The 17,105-nt window shown below is 34.2% G+C and overlaps 1 protein-coding gene across 1 annotated transcript; it reads right to left on the bottom strand.

Annotated features, from left to right (window-relative positions):
* Nucleotides 1-13,034: 13,034 nt before the first annotated feature.
* LOC131876409 (rust resistance kinase Lr10-like) lies at nt 13,035-15,938 on the bottom strand. Its single transcript, XM_059221722.1, has 3 exons — nt 14,976-15,938; nt 14,701-14,751; nt 13,035-14,453 (listed from the first exon to the last, which is right to left on the bottom strand). Exons 1-3 carry the CDS (start codon nt 15,823-15,825, stop codon nt 13,333-13,335), a joined length of 2,022 nt encoding a protein of 673 aa, XP_059077705.1. The 5' UTR covers nt 15,826-15,938; the 3' UTR covers nt 13,035-13,332.
* Between the last annotated feature and the right edge of the window lie 1,167 nt (nt 15,939-17,105).

Raw genomic sequence — 17,105 nt, 5'->3', positions numbered from 1 at the left:
ATTGTTGGCTATTTGGTGGAATTGATTATGTATTGCATTGATGTTTTGTCATTGATGTCAACACTAGCTCTTTGGATGCTTTACCAGCACCCTTCTGGTCCTGGTAGGTTGAGTGGTTTTTGGTTAACTTGGATCCGGCATGATCTGGTTAACTCGGGTATAATTTGGTGATGGAATTGGCTTGTTCATAATGTTTATACTCATATTTGGTCAGTTGGTTTTGTTTTGGTGATTGGATGCTATCCTACTTTCATAGAAGATTGGTTTCTGGTTCTGACGAGGGTTTCACTGGTAGATATTTTGGTCGAGATCTTTGATGCATTCCATAATTAGTATTGGTGCAGCTTCTGATGGAGTTTCAAGATGTTGTTGGTAATCTCATTTGAGACTTGGCATTTGGGGATCATTGCTAAAGCGTATGGACCTATACTTGGTCCCGGTTGATCTAGGTTATGGACCAACATTAATGTAACATGTGGACAAGAATTATTGTTGTATTTTCAGGATATGTTATGTGTTGGATATTATTATTTTTAGTCTAAGGCCGAGATGGTTTGTAATAATGTAATTGATTTATTGTCTGGTAGCCGACCTAATTGTTTATGGTCAAGGGTTTGTATAAATAAGATGTAAGATCTCATTGTAGATCATCATGGTTATTGTAAGAGGTCATGGTCAAGGATTGTAATGTGTGAATATTGTAATATCATTTAGATAGAGGAACTAGTTGATCAATGGGGATCGAATTGGGTTTTGTAAGAGAATTTATTTCTTTGGTATTGAGCTTAACTGGAACTGTACTTAGGCATAGGAGATGCTATCTTTTTCCGTTCAACACTTGTCTGGATTATAGTCTGGATTTGTATGTAGTTAGTGAGACTCCTTTTGTGATGAGCAGTGTGCTCTAGGTTGTTGGCCTTCCTGCAAGTGCAGGCCCCTTCATTGTAAATTCACATATTTACTACAAAAGTATTATCTGACTATGGGTAGGGTTCCCACCGTGGTTTTTCCCTTTACTAGGTTTTCCACGTACAAATCTTGTTGTTATGTGGATGGCTTTTATTATGTGATTATTGTCTATGCTTAATTGGATTAACTTGTATTTTGGTATTATTGTTTTAATTGTGAATGCTTTCGGTAATCTATGACAATTGATTCACCCCCCCCTCTCAGTTGTCTTCTGGTTATATGAACTATCTATAAAAAATATCAACTATTTGTTCCTTTGTAGATACATACTCCAGCTTCAGTTTCTCTTCACTGACTTGTTCTCTCAAGTAATGATATTTGATTGACACATGTTTAGTCTTTGAATGTTGCACTAGATTCTTTGACATGTTAATAGCACCAGAATTATCAAAGCATATGATAGTAGGCTCATCATAGATAACTTTGATATCCTTCAATATTTGCTTCATCCAAACTACCTAAGTGCAAATACTAGTAGCAGCAATGTACTCAACTTCAGCAATTTATAAGGATACTGAATCTTGTTTCTTACTAGCCTATGAAACCAGTTTCTTACCCAAAAAGAATGCTCCACCGGTAGTGCTCTTTTGGTCATCTACATCACCAGCCCAATCAACATCAATGTAAGCACACAACCTAAAATCATCATTCCTCAGATACCACAAACCATAATCCACAATTCCCTTTAAGTATCTGAATATCCTCTTCACAGTAGTAACATGAATCTCTTTCAAATCAGCTTGATATCTAGCAGTCATGCACACAACATTCATAATGTCCAACCTAGTTTGTGTAAGATATAGTAGTCCACCAACCACAAATTTGTACAAGGTCTGATTAGCTTGTAGAGATTCATCATTCTTAGACAATTTACAACCAGTCACCATATGAGTTCCAACAAGTTTGGAGTCACCCAACCCAAACTTATTCAATAATTGCTTCACATATTTTGTTTGAGATATGAATATACCTTTCCTAGTCTGTGAAATCTGCAAACCTTAGAAAACTTTCATCTCTCCAATCATAGACATTTCAAATTCTTTCTGCATATCACCAGCAAACTTCATGCTCATGTCATCATCTCCTCCAAAGATAATATCATCAACAAAGACTTAAACAATCAATATGTCATTATTCTCAATCTTAAAGTATAGGTTACTGTCATCAGAAGGTTTATTAAATCCTAATTTCAACAAATATTTATCTAATCTAGCATACTAGGCTCTAGGGGCTTGTTTCAATCCATAAAGTGATTTCTTTAGTTTACATACCATGTCTCCATCATCTGATAATGAAAAAACCACCAGGTTTCTTATTGTAGACTTCTTCCTCAAGATCACCATTCAAAAAGGTAGATTTGACATCCATCTAATATACCTTGAAATATTTATAAGCAACATATGCAAGCAACAGTCTAATAGATTCAAGTGTGGCCACCAGAGAAAATGTCTCCTCATAATAAATTCCTTATTTCTATAAATATCCTTTGCAAACCATTCTAGCTTTGTTTCTGACAACTTCACCAGCTTCATTCAATTTATTCCTGAATATCTATTTAGCACCAATTACATTCTTATCCTTAGATCTAGGCACAAGCTCCCATGTGTTATTCTTTTCAATTTGATCTAATTCTTCTTCCATGGCTCTCATCCAATTTTCATCTTTTCAAGGTTCAACAACATCTTTAGGTTCAACTTTAGAAATCAAACACACTTCTTTAGCAGCTAACCTTCTTCTAGTCATCACTTATATTTTTATCACCAATAATTTGGTTTTCTGAATGATTCAATCCTACATACCTCGGGGTTTTTTTATTGTTCTGATTCTCAAGTTCCTACACTTCTTCACCAATAGCAGCAACATCCAAGTTAACTATCCCTACTATATCATTCTCCTTCAGTTCTTCACTCTAAATAGGGGCTAGAACAACATGTTGTCCATCATCATATCTACATGCTCTGATCTCTTTTCCAAGGTTCTCATCCACCTTCACATTCATATTTTCCACTATCTTTCTCAGTGTCTTATTGTAGCACCGGTAGGCTTTGCTCTTTGTTGAATATCCCAAGAAATTTCCTTCATCACTTCTAGCATCAAACTTTCCTATATCCTTATCTCTCTTTATATAACATATGAACTCTATTGAATGTGTAAAAAAAAGTGCTAATAGCTTCTCTCTAATAGATCTTCATAACATTCCCTTCAATCAGCATAGTCCTTGCACCATCCAAGACAATTTTGTTCTTTCTTTCAACAACTCCATTATGTTGAGGGGCTCTAGGAGAAAATAGTTGTCTTCTAATCCCATGCTTTTCACATAATGAAGTAAACTCACCAAAACATAATTCTCCACCTCTGTCAGATCTTAGACACTTTACCTTCAATTAAGACTTAGTGTCAACCTTTTTTTTGAATATCTTGAATTTGGCTAATACTTTTGATTTCTCCTTCAAAAAGACAACCCACATCAACCTAGAATAATCATCAATTAGCAACATAAAATATCTATCACCCTGCACACTTCTAATATTTGTAGGTCCACATAGGTTAGTATGCACAAGATCTAGAAATTCATCATATGTATAATGTTTTCTCTTGAAAGAAATCCTTGTTTGCTTACCCAACTGACATTCTTTACATACTAGATTAGTAGACTTAACAATCTTAAGAAAATCTCTAATAGCTTGAATAGAACTGATCTTAATCATTAAATCCAATTTAACATGACACATTATCCTATACCAAAACCAACTCTCATCAGTCTGAGTAATCAAACAACTTTTCTCATTGGCATTCAAATGAAAAATGTTAGCTTCAGTCTTAGTTCCAAATGTAATCTCTATACTGGAGGCATTTAGGATCTTGCATTTTCCATTCTGGAATTGTAAATCATAACCTTCATCAACCATCTATCCAACACTCAAAATATTATGCTTCAAACCTTCAACATACAAAACATCATCAGTGTTATGCTTACCATAAAAAGAAATAGAACCTCTACCATGGATCACACAGTCTTTGTCATCTCCAAATCTTACTATTCCACCATCATATCTTTCCATGCTCACAAATTTTCTTTTTATTACTAGTCATATGACGTGAACAACTGTTGTCAATCACTCATTCATTTCTTTCTTCAACTTTAGTAGCTAAATCTTTCTCCTCAATAGTACAGCTAGTGGAATCAACAGGTACAAGTCCATCTTCTTTAATGGTAGGAAATACAACTTCATCTCCTTCTAATTCTTCATCTATAACACCTTCATTAGTAACATAATAGTAGTTCTTTTGATTTCTATACTTATGGTTAGACTTGTAAGGCTTATCATACTTCTCATGCTTTTCATATCTATCATTCCTATCATGCTTATAAAAATTATCATGCTTGTCCTATTTAGCCATTCTCTTCGAGCATCTAGAAGAAAAATGTCCTATCTTATTGCAAGAGAAACATTTCAAAGGTAATTTTCCATCATACTTACCGACTCATTTAGGAAATATCTGGGCAATTAGTGCTTCAAGCTCATCCAACTCTCTTTCTTTCTCTTCCATCTCTCTTATCTCTCTTCATATCTGGATATTCTACACTCATCAAGATCATACTTCTTCTTTCTAGATATAGATGTTGATGCTCTAAATGTTGTCTCAGACTTACCATGCGGCTCACCAAATTCGCTCAGTTCAAAAGCAAAAATCTTCCCAACCAACATATCTCTTGTCACTGTAGACACACTCTAGATCTTATCAATAGAAACTACCTTGGGTTTATAAGGAGGCAATTATCTCAGCACCTTAGCAACAATTTCATCTTCTTCAAGGGTTCCACTGGCACATCTGATACCTATGACAAGGTCATTCCCCTTAGCCATGAAAGAGTGTATGTTCTCATCTTCTCCCATCTTCAACATCTCATTCTTTCCTTTCAAAATTTGCAACTTAGAAACTTTCACTTGTTTGTCTCCTTTATACATGGTCTCAAGCTTCTCCGAGATTTCATGTGCAGTCTAAAGTCCCATTACATTTTTCATGTCTAAAACAGTCAAGGCACTAAGAAATGCTTCCTTCACTTTGATGTTATTTTCAACTTCCTTGATCTCATCATTAGTAACTGATCCATTCTAAGGAACAAAATAAACTTTCTTTGTAATCTTCTAGTAATCTTCTCCAAGACATCTCAAATGCACCTCCATCCGGTTCTTCCATAAAGCATAGTTACTTCCATCAAATATTGAACTTTCCTTCTTACAGATAACAACTCTAGTTGCCATCATGAATCTCCTCAAGTGATTAAGCTTCTTTTGGAGGATCTAGCTTTGATACCAATTGTTGGCAACAACAATGAAGAAAACTGAGATGGGGGGGTGACTCAATTTTTATTGGATCTACAAACATACTCACAAATCTAGATCTGATAAACTATAGCAATAATAGAGATAAACAAAGCGAAAGAACAACACACAACGCCAATATTTTGATGCACAAAAAACTCAGTTAAGGTAAAAACCATGGTGGGAACTTACCCACAGTAAGATGATACTTTGTAGTAGTATGTGAAAATATTACAATGGGGAATGAACACGCATTTAGGCACACTGCCTAGAGCTTGCTTCTCAAAATATAATGACTTGGAAGGCTACAACCCTTAGAGAAGTCTCACTAACTTACAACAAGATTCAAACCACAATTTGAAAGGGATGAACTAAAAGAATAGCATCTCCAAACGCCTGATTATAGTTCTAGTTAAGCACAAATGTCTGCTCTACAACACCAATCTCTGCTCAATCACAATGCTCGATGATGAATCACTTGTTAAAACATACACCACTCTTTGATAATGCAGACACCACCTCTATATCTAAACTACATGAATATATCACCTATATACAATTCATCAACCTTCATAACAATGTCAGATAAACCCTCAACTCATAATTACAAAATTATATCACATGATACAAAGATTGACCACTGGACCAATATAAAAATTTACCGTACATAAAATGAACCTAATTAAAATTCCTAAATGATCAACTCCACTGGAAATCATGCCAAGATCAACCACAACATGCTACACCACCAAAAATATCGCATAGCACGAGAATCATCACCAGTTCATGAAAACCACCAATAACTTGCATAACAATTAATGCGGATCAACAAAAAAAATAGGACACAATTAGGAAACACCAACAAGCACGTTAGAAACATCAGTAAAAACTACACCAACACCACTTATCAAATCTTCATCAATCAACATCAAGAACTAATCAACAACTATCACAACGAAAGATAACTTGTGGAGTACCAAATCATGAACCATCTAAAATGAAGATACACAAGATCATCCCAAACAATATCCCAAAAACTCAACTCAAGATCTGATCACATTGGAATATACCGGAGGAAATACTAAACTCTACAATACTCTCTAATATGTCATGTGAGTATAATACATTCATCAACCTTCTAGATATCATTGTATCAATGACAAAACTGACTAGTACTATCCTAAAATCATAGACAACACTCATTTGACATTAATGACAACATATATTCAATACTGACTCTAATTATAGAATAATGGTAAATAATTGATTAACTGATTTGGTAAATATCAAAAATATGTGTACTAGAGAAAATAGTTTAACAAGGACATCATAATTGTAGGTGGAAATGCAGTTGTCGATTGTATAAATGATTCTATCTATCTATATAAGTATATGCTAGTAATGCAATTCTAATATTTTTCAAACATTTCCCCTATTATATTTTTCTTGCAAATGTAACTCTAAAAAGTCCAAATTTCATCTAGCTAATTACTGACCCCTTGAGGGTTACATCAGAAGATTTTTTAGATTATATAAAATAAATAAAAGAATTTTCCTTGTAGAAGAAAATCAAATCCTAAATCAAGTGGAACTCTACCAAATTAGTTTATTTAGAAGGGTATAGCCTTGAGTTGAATGCTCAAGTTGTGCATCCTAACTCTCAAATTACAAACAATGAATTATCTAACAACAATCCACGTTGAGCTATGGGCATATAAAGATCTATCAAGTTATTAGATGACCCTCGTAAAGGTATAATTCTCAATCATAGTCTTGTAATCTTGTTTGAAAATAATCTATATTAAGCTCAACAACAATTCTTTTACCCACCTTCAAACATCAATGTTCACACAACCTGCTGAGGCAAGGTGTATACTGTATAGATGCCCTACATTCCTTAAATTTGTCATCACAAAAAGTGAAGCATAACATGAAAGAAAGAAAATAAATCCAAAAATGTTTCTCATGCAAAGCACCATCTCAAAGTGGTAAGATATGTTTTGTTTTCATTGATCCTTTTTTTCATCATTATTAATTTAGAAAACCTATAGTGTCATAGAACAAACTTAAAACATTGTTTGGTAAAATAGATGAGGTTTTGCAATACCAAATAAAAAATTATCTTGTAGGGATAAATACAAAGTATTTTCAATTTTTTTAGTACTTTGTAAAACAAATTGATCTTATATAAAAAATAAAATATTGTAATTTACTAAGAAACGCAACATATAGTTGATATTTAGTGTATTAAACTAAGTTGGTTGTCTATAGTATGCTACACTTAATCATAATCTTTAAAATCACAAGTTGACTATCAAAAAATGTACATTATTTGAGGCCATCTTTCCCTTATCATGATCACACTCTATTTTAATAGACATGTTTTATTTTCAGAAACCATTGATAATTTATTATTCAATGTTATAATTACAATCTATTTTGACACTAATATCATGTTAGAGTGGTAATTAGTTGATTTTTTGATTTTAACTTAGTTTATCATTATATATTTATTTATGTTTTTAATTTTTAAGTATCATTTATATTGACTTGTCACTATATATTAATATTAGAATGATATTAATCATGTATAATGGATCTCAATGTAGTTTCAACAGGTATTATCAATGTATAGAATAATTTTTTAATATTCTTTGGATGATTGATTAAAATAATTTTATAATTTAATTTGGATCACAATAGTGTTTCTTAAATATGATATATATGTGTTATCTATATTTATATTTTTATAAATATTGGTTTAGATATCGTGTTGGATATCTTATCCTTTTGGTGTAAGTGTTTAGGTTAATATTGCATGACTAATGGAATGTTGTTGAGTATGTCAAGAAACCATTGTAGTGATTCCCTAGTATACTTAGGCCTCATTGGAAGAGACAATTAAGATCTTCCTTAGTAAACGTATCATGTTTGTTGACTAATTTCAATTTATTATTATTAGTTTGAATTTTTTTTAAGTCCACGTAACTATCAAATCTAGGATTTGAACTTAAGACTATAGTTTTTAGGTCTTTTAATATTACTTTTGTTGTTGTTGGAATCCAATTAAGCTCCTCCTACGATGAAATATGGGTTGATTCGACAATGGATCTTTACTAAAATGTTCCATGAATTTTTTATTAGCGTTGGATGTTTGAGTTTTTATTCTCATTTTTGTTTTGTAAAGTTGCTTGGATAAAAATGGTTGAAGATCAATAGAGGAGAGGAAAAATGAATGAAGGTTTAAGGTAGAAACACCTCAAATTTGTTCAATTTTGGAGTTAGGTTCTTATATAATTTTAAAGCATATCTAGAGATTATTTCTTAATACAACGAGTCTCTAAATTTTTTTATTTTTTTCATATATACGCAAAGATGGGAAGCTAAAAAGAGTCCATAAAAAGAAAAATGTAAGCATGTTATAATGTGCTTCTATTAGGGCTGAATACTTGATTGAACCTAAATTGGTTACTATCAAGCTATTACAATAGTGCACTATAATATAAGTGCATATTGTTTCTATATCGAAATGTGTGTGTGTGTGTGTGTGTGTGTGTGTGAGAGAGAGAGAGAGAGAGAGAGAGAGAGAGAGAGAGAGAGAGAGAGAGAGAGAGAGAGAGAGAGAGGGAGAGAGAGAGAGAGATTTGCCTCATTTGAGCTTAGCCCCATTTTTACCATTTCTAAATGAAAGAAACCAAAAGTGTGAGTGTGTTTGTATCATCTTCAAGTGGATAAAAACTAGCACATATTACTATGGTGTGCAAGAGGATTAAGAAGTGAGATTTTAAGGTTTTGAACATTTTAAAATAGAATTAGATTTGTTTATAGTTGTCTTTAAAATTATATAAATTTAAAATGTGTCAGCATACTCAAACACTATTTTTTCAAATTATATAGAGGAAATTCTTACTAAAAAGCAAGAAAAGCCTAATCCTTTTTAAACTCTTCCATCTATAAGTACTATATGTATAACATGCAAATGAAATTTGATTTAATATACTAGTGAAACATCTTTAGGATAGTCAAATAAATAAAACCAAGATATAATGAAGGAAATAAATATATCATTTCTTTATTTTTAAAAGAAATATAATTATATCTATAATATAAAATAAGTGAAATAAATTAAACATTATAATACAAATATAGTATGTGAAGAATTATATCATTAATATTTTAATAGGAGGAACCTAATAGAGATTAAATAAAACTTGTATTTTCCATCTTGTAATCTAGTGTATATGTAAATAATCATATTTGAGTTTAGTTTCTAGTCTAAGAATTAAATAGGCCATTAAATTGAAATAGCTAAAATTTATGTAACTGCAAAATCTAAATAACTTTATTTAACATAATATGTTAATTAATTTATTTTTTAAGTAAACTTGATAAATTACATCAAGATATTGAAAATTTAAAGAAAAGTAATGTAGTTGTCAAATTATTATCCACATATGTACACCCTCTTAAGATTCTTACGTACATATATTTAAATATATTTGATTTACTTTCAAGCATAACATATAAATTGGATTTTGATTTTATGTTATTGCTCAAGTGAAAAAATGTAGATTAGTCTCCAAATCTTTATGTTTTCTAATTTTTTAATCTTCCTAGGCATCTTCTTCCCCCACTAGAATGACAGTACATTACCATATCTAGTAAAGAAAAGGGATCTGCATTGAGAGGTTGTAACTTTCCCGTGATGTTTACCTTGATTGACTCTCTATTATATTGAAATGCATGTCTTAGATAAATATTTTTTCGAGACAATTAGATCAGTTCGAAAACTGTTTAAACAAAATTCAATCAAATAGAAACAAAATGAAACTCAACTTAACTGTTGGGTATATGAAGCCTAATGGTCACATGACTGTTTGTCTTCCCCAGACTCTTCATTACATGCTTGAATAAATGTATAAATAGATGTGTATAGTCATGTACTAGATATCGGTTAATATATAAGATTTCTCTACTTGTTATGCGTTGTTGTGTTTTCATTAATGTTATAGTTTCTTTGGTTTGCTATTGATGATTATGTCTTCTCTACTCATTTATAATTTACAATTGGTATCAGAGCCTAGGTTGGCTTGAGCAGAGATGGAAGAAGAAGGAGAAGGTAAAATTCAAAATTTGTATGATACTTTTACGTTCCATGTTTTTCTCTATTTCAAGCATTGTGTGCATTGGTGGGATGGTTGGATGAAAGAGGGGAATTCAACTAAAGAGAAGAATTCAATTAAAAAGGAGAATTCAATTAAAGAGGAGAATTCAACTAGAGAGAAGGATTTTGGGATTCTTATTTACTCTTCTCTTGAGCCAGCTTTGGCATGTATAGGCCAAACTGTTAATGAATTGAAAATTGTTGGCATTCGTGTGGTGAAGGTTGAACACCATGATGCCTCCGTTGAAATTGATGATGGTGCTTATATAGACACTGGAATTTCTGGGCAGAAAGATGCTAGAAAAGAAGTCATTGTTGAAGAGGAGAAACTCAGAAGATTGCGGTAGAAATAAAGTATGCCATCAGAAACCCAAGTTCAATCTGCTGTTGATTTTGCCCCCCAAGATGAGGAGGGTCGAAATTTGAGCGAGCTAGCAGGGCAAGGGAGCCTAGGATTAATTGTGGCTAGAGGCACTCCCATGACAATGATGATGACAACAAAATCGGGTCAGAGGATGATAGACCGCAAAGAGATAAGAAGGATTGTAAACAGAGAAGGAAGAGTGAGGACAGGGAAGACAATAGCTATGCCCATGGCAGAAAGTTCGAAGATGGTTACAGAGAGGGGCAGAGATCTTTATCTCACGAAAGTCATCATGAAAGCGAGCGCAGTGGGACTCCAATCCCGAGGTTTGAGGATCACGGGGTTTTGAACCCTCGACGCAATGGGTACTACGATTGGGAGAGGCAGAGTCCAAGCCCTATTTACGATCGCCAAGTGTTTTTGGTGAGGGATGTGAGTGTTGATCGACTTACCAGGATTGCAAACGTTTTTGAATGGTTGAGTGGTCATGATCGCAAGGAAGCCGTGAGTTTTGGGATGCAAAGTCTCTATGAAGACCTAATGCACGACTTTTTTGATTCGTTGGGTGCAGCAAGTAACGTTTCCCATATTCATGAAGATAAGTTTGTGGTGTTTGAGAAGGATGCAGAAGAAGCCACTCTACCACCCCCAATTTCTTCTTATGTTTATTCTCCAAATTACAGTGCTACCTCTCGAGATGCTTGTATATTGTATCCAAATTTAGCTGATGATTTCCGGAATGTGGATATGCCTGCCCCAGCTATGATATCATCTGTTGGTTTTAACAGGGGTGTCAGTTTAGCGATGGTTCACCCAATCTCTGGTTACATGCTTCTTGACAGCGTGAATGGTAATTGTCTGGGATTGGTGAGTTCTTATTTGCAGATTGTGGGTGTCGCATCCATATTGGGCTTGGTGGAATTTGTTCTTAGCGCAAAACCTAGTTACACTGTAATCATTCAAAAGGCATATGGAGAAATGGTGGATATCATTGCAAAATCTCAGCATGAGAAGGAAATGGCCATGCTGGCTAGAGAACATGCTAGGGCTAAGTTCCAAGACTGGGAGGAGGAACAAGAGCTCCATTTTGATCAAAGTAAAGTGTGGCCAGAGATTTAGATTGCGGGAGTGCCGAGCCAGGCCTATTGATGTTCTTTCAAAGAACTTAAATGTGTTTGATGTCTTTGACATTGATTTGATTTGGAGAAGGCTAATCCGAAGCGTACGTGAATGAGAGTTCGTGAAATTTAAATCTTACAGTCTAGTTCTGTAAGTTTCGAAATGGAAGCAGGGGATGCCACTGTGCATGGCTCTTCCAGTTGGACTGCACTGGGGAGATTGTTGGGTATATGAAACCCAATGGTCACATGATTCTTTGTCTTCCCTAGATTCTTTGTTACATTCCTGAATAAATGTATAAATAGATGTGTATATTCATGTACTGGATATTAATTAATATATGAGATTTCCCCACTTTCTAGTGGATGTAGCCAATAATGGTAAACCATGTTAAACGTTGTGTTATGCATTGTTGTGTTTTCATTTATGTTATAGTTTCTTTGTTTTGTGTTGATTCTTCTCTGCTCGTTTAAAATTTATATTAACAAATTATGCATGCGTAATCAAAAGCGATACCCTGTGTTTCGAGTTCGACAATTTCATGAATCAAGCCATTTTTCTGTTTATACAACATCACGCTATTTCATGGATTGTTAGCATTTTCTTGACAATTTGTTTGCCTGAAAAGCCCACAAGAGAAACCTATCGGTTAATTATAATATTAAAGAAATCTAAACAAAAAGAGCTCAAAATGTAATTAGCACAATCCGTGAGGTCCGGTAAAGGGAGTTACCAGGGACTGCATTGCACACAACCCTGTGCTGTAGATGAGCTTGGAAACTTCATTTAGAAGAAAAATGTCATATGATCCATTAGCTTTACCGGGAGACAAGCTGACGGACATTCAAGAAATGGTATAAATAGGACATTTTTGCAAAACATTGTTTTAGGGGACGTAAGGGAAGGGAGGGGCGTTTCTATTAATTCCTCTATATACACAGACTTGCATGGGGGTTGCTAATGGTGTGCTAGATTTTACAATCCCTATCACGAGTTGATGAATACTTTTAAATCTGCAATTGTTTGTCAATGTAAATGAATCATGTACATATAGCTACATGGACAGGGAGTCAGTAGGACAAACCATATATGCTTTCCCTAAAAAGAGACTTTTTAATCAATTTAAGGAAGATTTTTGTTCTCTACAACTGAAAGAAGGGATACGTGTTTATATATCACGCAAAAATATATTTCTGGACACAGAGTTTCACTATTACAAAACAAGAGTTCCCGGCAGCACTACCCTGATAGATTATATTCCCTACATAAATTAATTAACAAGCTGATGGGCTACTAATGCTGACGGTTGAGATCAACATACATAGAGCCGTTAAAATATGGAATGTGGTATAGATGATATGCCATGAACGAGAACATGTGAGTACACATCACATGCTAGACGATGATTCAACAAACTCTGTTATTTGGACTGGTGTATCGACAGGAAAAGGCTGAGGAGGAATGACGGTATCAACAGCTCCTTCCAACATTTGAATAACTCTACTCATAGGAGGCCGTTGAGAAGGGTCGTACTGAATGCACCACAGTCCTAGCATGCTCAACTTCTTTGCTATAACAACTTCTTCATCATCTTCTATAGTTTTACCTCTTAACTTTTCAAATGCTCCCATTTCCACTTGTTTAAATGCCCACTCTGGATAGTAAAATTTGCTAGATCTTGTTGCTTTTATGTCAAGATTCTTTCTTCCTCCCACCATCTCCATCACCAACATACCATAACTATACACATCTGATCTGTCGGTCACTGGCCCATTAGTTTTGGACCACACTTCTGGAGCCGCGTAGCCAGGGGTTCCTCCAGCACCTGTTAGTGAAACGTGGCTATCTTCTCTATTTGTTAATTTTGCCAGACCAAAATCTGCGACCTTTGGAGAAAAGTTGGCATCCAACAATACATTATGGGGTTTTATATCACAGTGCAATATCCTATTTCGACATTCATCATGTAGATATGCAATCCCACGAGCTGTGCCCATTGCAATGGAGTGCAACTGTTTCCAATTCAATACAGTTTGATCATCTCCATGAATATATTTTTCGAGGGAACCATTGACCATATACTCATAAATCAAAGCTCTTTTAGACCCCTCGATACAAAAACCCAGAAGCCGCACCAGATGCAAGTGGTGGATCCTTCCAATGGTAACCACTTCATTCAGGAATTGGATTCGACTGTATTTTGATTTTTCAAGAATTTTAACTGCTATTATACATCCATTAGGAAGCTCACCTTTGAAAACTGTACCAAAACCTCCTTGGCCAAGTCTCACTGCAAAATTGTTTGTATATCTTTTGATCTGATGATAATAATATCTAGTGGGAATTGCTGCATGTAAAAAGTTCTCAACTGAAAATGGTCTGGAGTCGAGGGGATCCATAAAGCCTTCAATGTCCAGCTCCTCTTGCTGCTCTCTTTTCTTTCTATTAATTCTTCGCCAAATCAAGATGATTGTTGATATAATGAAGATACCAGAAATAACACCTATAGCTGCAAAAAAAAGTTCATAGCGAAATGTAATGCGGTGATCTAGTGAATAAAGTAGCAGTCCATTGACCATCCAAGCAAATTTTAAATGAGACAATTAATTTAAAAAGAACTCTCCAAACCCCCATTTTGAAGCTTCACAAATTGGGGTTTGGAAGCACAAGCTTTAAAATGAAGTCATGAGAGCATGATAAGATTCAAAATCATCTTTTGAAGCTCGTGGCTTTGAAAGTCATATTTTGAACATTACCTGCTTTAAATTTTGAGGTCATCCACCATTTCTTCTCGTCGAGAAGTTTTCCTTCAAAACAAACGAAAATTATTTATTAGACCTCAACAAAAATAATGCTCAACTCCAATTTGTAATTTCCCTTCCAACTTCATAGCCCTAAGCAAAATAAGATTACAAGCTGATTTAAAAGATTTCAACGAGCTTTCAATTTATTTTAGGTGATTATAAAATTTGATAAGACTTCAATATAGGTTTCAACTTATGACTATTAAATTCAGACATATAAAGAATACCATCAGAGCAGTTGTATTTATGGGGACCGTCTGGACAAATGCACCCTGAAATTCGAAAAACATGATAACATATCCCGCCTGATATTTCACAAGAAGAGCACTGATCGCTGATATCCCATTTGACTTCAAATCCCTTGTGGAAGCGCTCCCTCAGTATTTTTTCATCAGTGATTTTGTAGCTTTTATTGCTGGGAATGACAACGGCGTATTGGCCTCCACAACTTTTATCAGCAGCGGATAATTGAGAAGGATAATAATATGATGCTAAATTCCAAGGAACGAAGTAGCATAAATCATTTCTGCTTCTACATTCCAAACACTTAATGCTCTGGATAATGTTGCTGTAGGCAGGTTCCCTATTACATATAATAACGGTTCCCCATTTGTATTTATCAGAAAGATAAAATTCATCATCAAAAAATCTAACATCATTGAATGTGCCAGCGCAACCATCCAAAAGGTTTTGATCACAAGTGACATGAACGGTTCTGTTTGTATAGGATGATTCTGTGATCCCTCCCACTACCCTATAAGTATCTCCATTACAGAACCCCTTCATAGAAGGTAAATCTAATACACTGGTTTGATTTCTTCTGCACTGAGCAGTAGTATGGCTGCAATCGTTAAAGGGGTATTTGATGATGGAATGGTTGCATGTATGAGGAGAACAGGTCTGATATGAAGGATACGAATGAGTGTCGCTATATAAGAATATAGGAAATAAAATAAAAAAAAGAATAATACAGGGAAGCAGGATCAACAAGAGACATCTACAACGAACCCAGCAACGCATGTACAAAGAAGAATGGCAAAGAGAATAGATACAGCCATGAAAAGTAAAGGACTCCATCTGTTGGAAATGCAAGTTATCAATCCATAAATTCCTCACCTGGACTTTATACAATATGGAAAAGAAGGAAAACAGAAGTAGCGAGTTGAGGAAGGAACACAGAAAGAGTGTTGTAAGAACCAATGTCTGTTGACCAGATGTGATAGTATACAGCTGTAAATTATCGAATTATTGCTTTATTGAACAGTAAATAATTATATTGCTAGACATCAATTTGAACACAAATTCTTAATAAAAGTAAAGAGTGTGTATGGAATAGTGATAGGACAGGAAATTATTTATCGAATGGAATCTTATATGAAAAAGATGGCTTCCACTTTACTAAAAATTCATCTTAATCCTATTGCTTCACTTAATGAAATTTGAGATTTGAGATTAATCCATTGCTTTGTCTAAAGTGGGGCTATTCTCCCAATCGGCACAAGACATTATAACATAGAAATCGCTATAAAAAATGATATCTTATCATGCACACTACCATACAATTGGACCTGCCAGCAATGTGAGTACATTAAAGCCGAGAGGGTCTAGTAAAGAGCTGTTCTTCTTACAAGTCACTCTTTCTGCTTTACTTTCCACTGTGCACTCTCCTCCCTGTTTCCCACAACTTTTTTGCGTAGACTTTGTTATGCAAGTGGCCGTCTATATCAAAACACTTTCACAATTGTATAGGGCTTTGTAGCTTTCTAAGAACTTTCCTTGCTTGCTACTAATATTGACAAAAAAATATTTCCACGTGAACGATAAAAAAGAGTCCGTGTTTAATGACCGACTCCTGTCAACTACCCCCTTCACGTGTGGAATTAGGAACGATCGAGGAAAATGGTCATTGTTCATTTTACCCAAGCAAAGATAATCTAGTGGTTTCAAATAAAGAAACCCTAGATGTGATCATGGAAATAGAAATAAACTCAATGGTTTAAACAACTGCTAACCAATGAAGAAATCCTACAGATGACCAAGTAAAAAACACAATCTCATTTATCAGTCCCTGCCTATTCGCAGGCGAGGACTTATGCTTTTTTGTCCGTCAGATTGGTATTAATATTCATTAGAAACTGTGCAATCATTAAATATTTCAAAGGTTTATAATGCTTAGCCTGTATTTAAAATTGTTTTTGTTTTTTATTTAATTCAATTGCCATGTTGGCGAGCAAAATCAGCCAGCAAATTGTATTAGAAAAAACTTTTAAAAATATAAAGAAAATCGTTCTCCAATAATAAAATTGAGTCGGGTTAAAATTATTTTGCGGAAGAAATAATTATTTTTATTTTGAAGT

This window comes from Cryptomeria japonica, chromosome 5, assembly GCF_030272615.1.
Source record: "Cryptomeria japonica chromosome 5, Sugi_1.0, whole genome shotgun sequence".
Classification (NCBI taxonomy): Eukaryota; Viridiplantae; Streptophyta; class Pinopsida; order Cupressales; family Cupressaceae; genus Cryptomeria; species Cryptomeria japonica.
This window is presented reverse-complemented; position numbering and strand designations above follow the sequence as displayed.

What these genes read in the sequence shown, in the direction of transcription:
- LOC131876409 (XM_059221722.1), bottom strand. Translation starts at nt 15,825, where the DNA reads ATGGAGTCCTTTACTTTTCATGGCTGTATCTATTCTCTTTGCCATTCT. An exon ending in TAAATACAACTGCTCTGATG is followed by an intron (nt 14,752 to 14,975) that starts GTATTCTTTATA and finishes TTTGTTTTGAAG; the next exon opens with GAAAACTTCTCGACGAGAAG. An exon ending in GACCTCAAAATTTAAAGCAG is followed by an intron (nt 14,454 to 14,700) that starts GTAATGTTCAAA and finishes TTTTTTTTGCAG; the next exon opens with CTATAGGTGTTATTTCTGGT.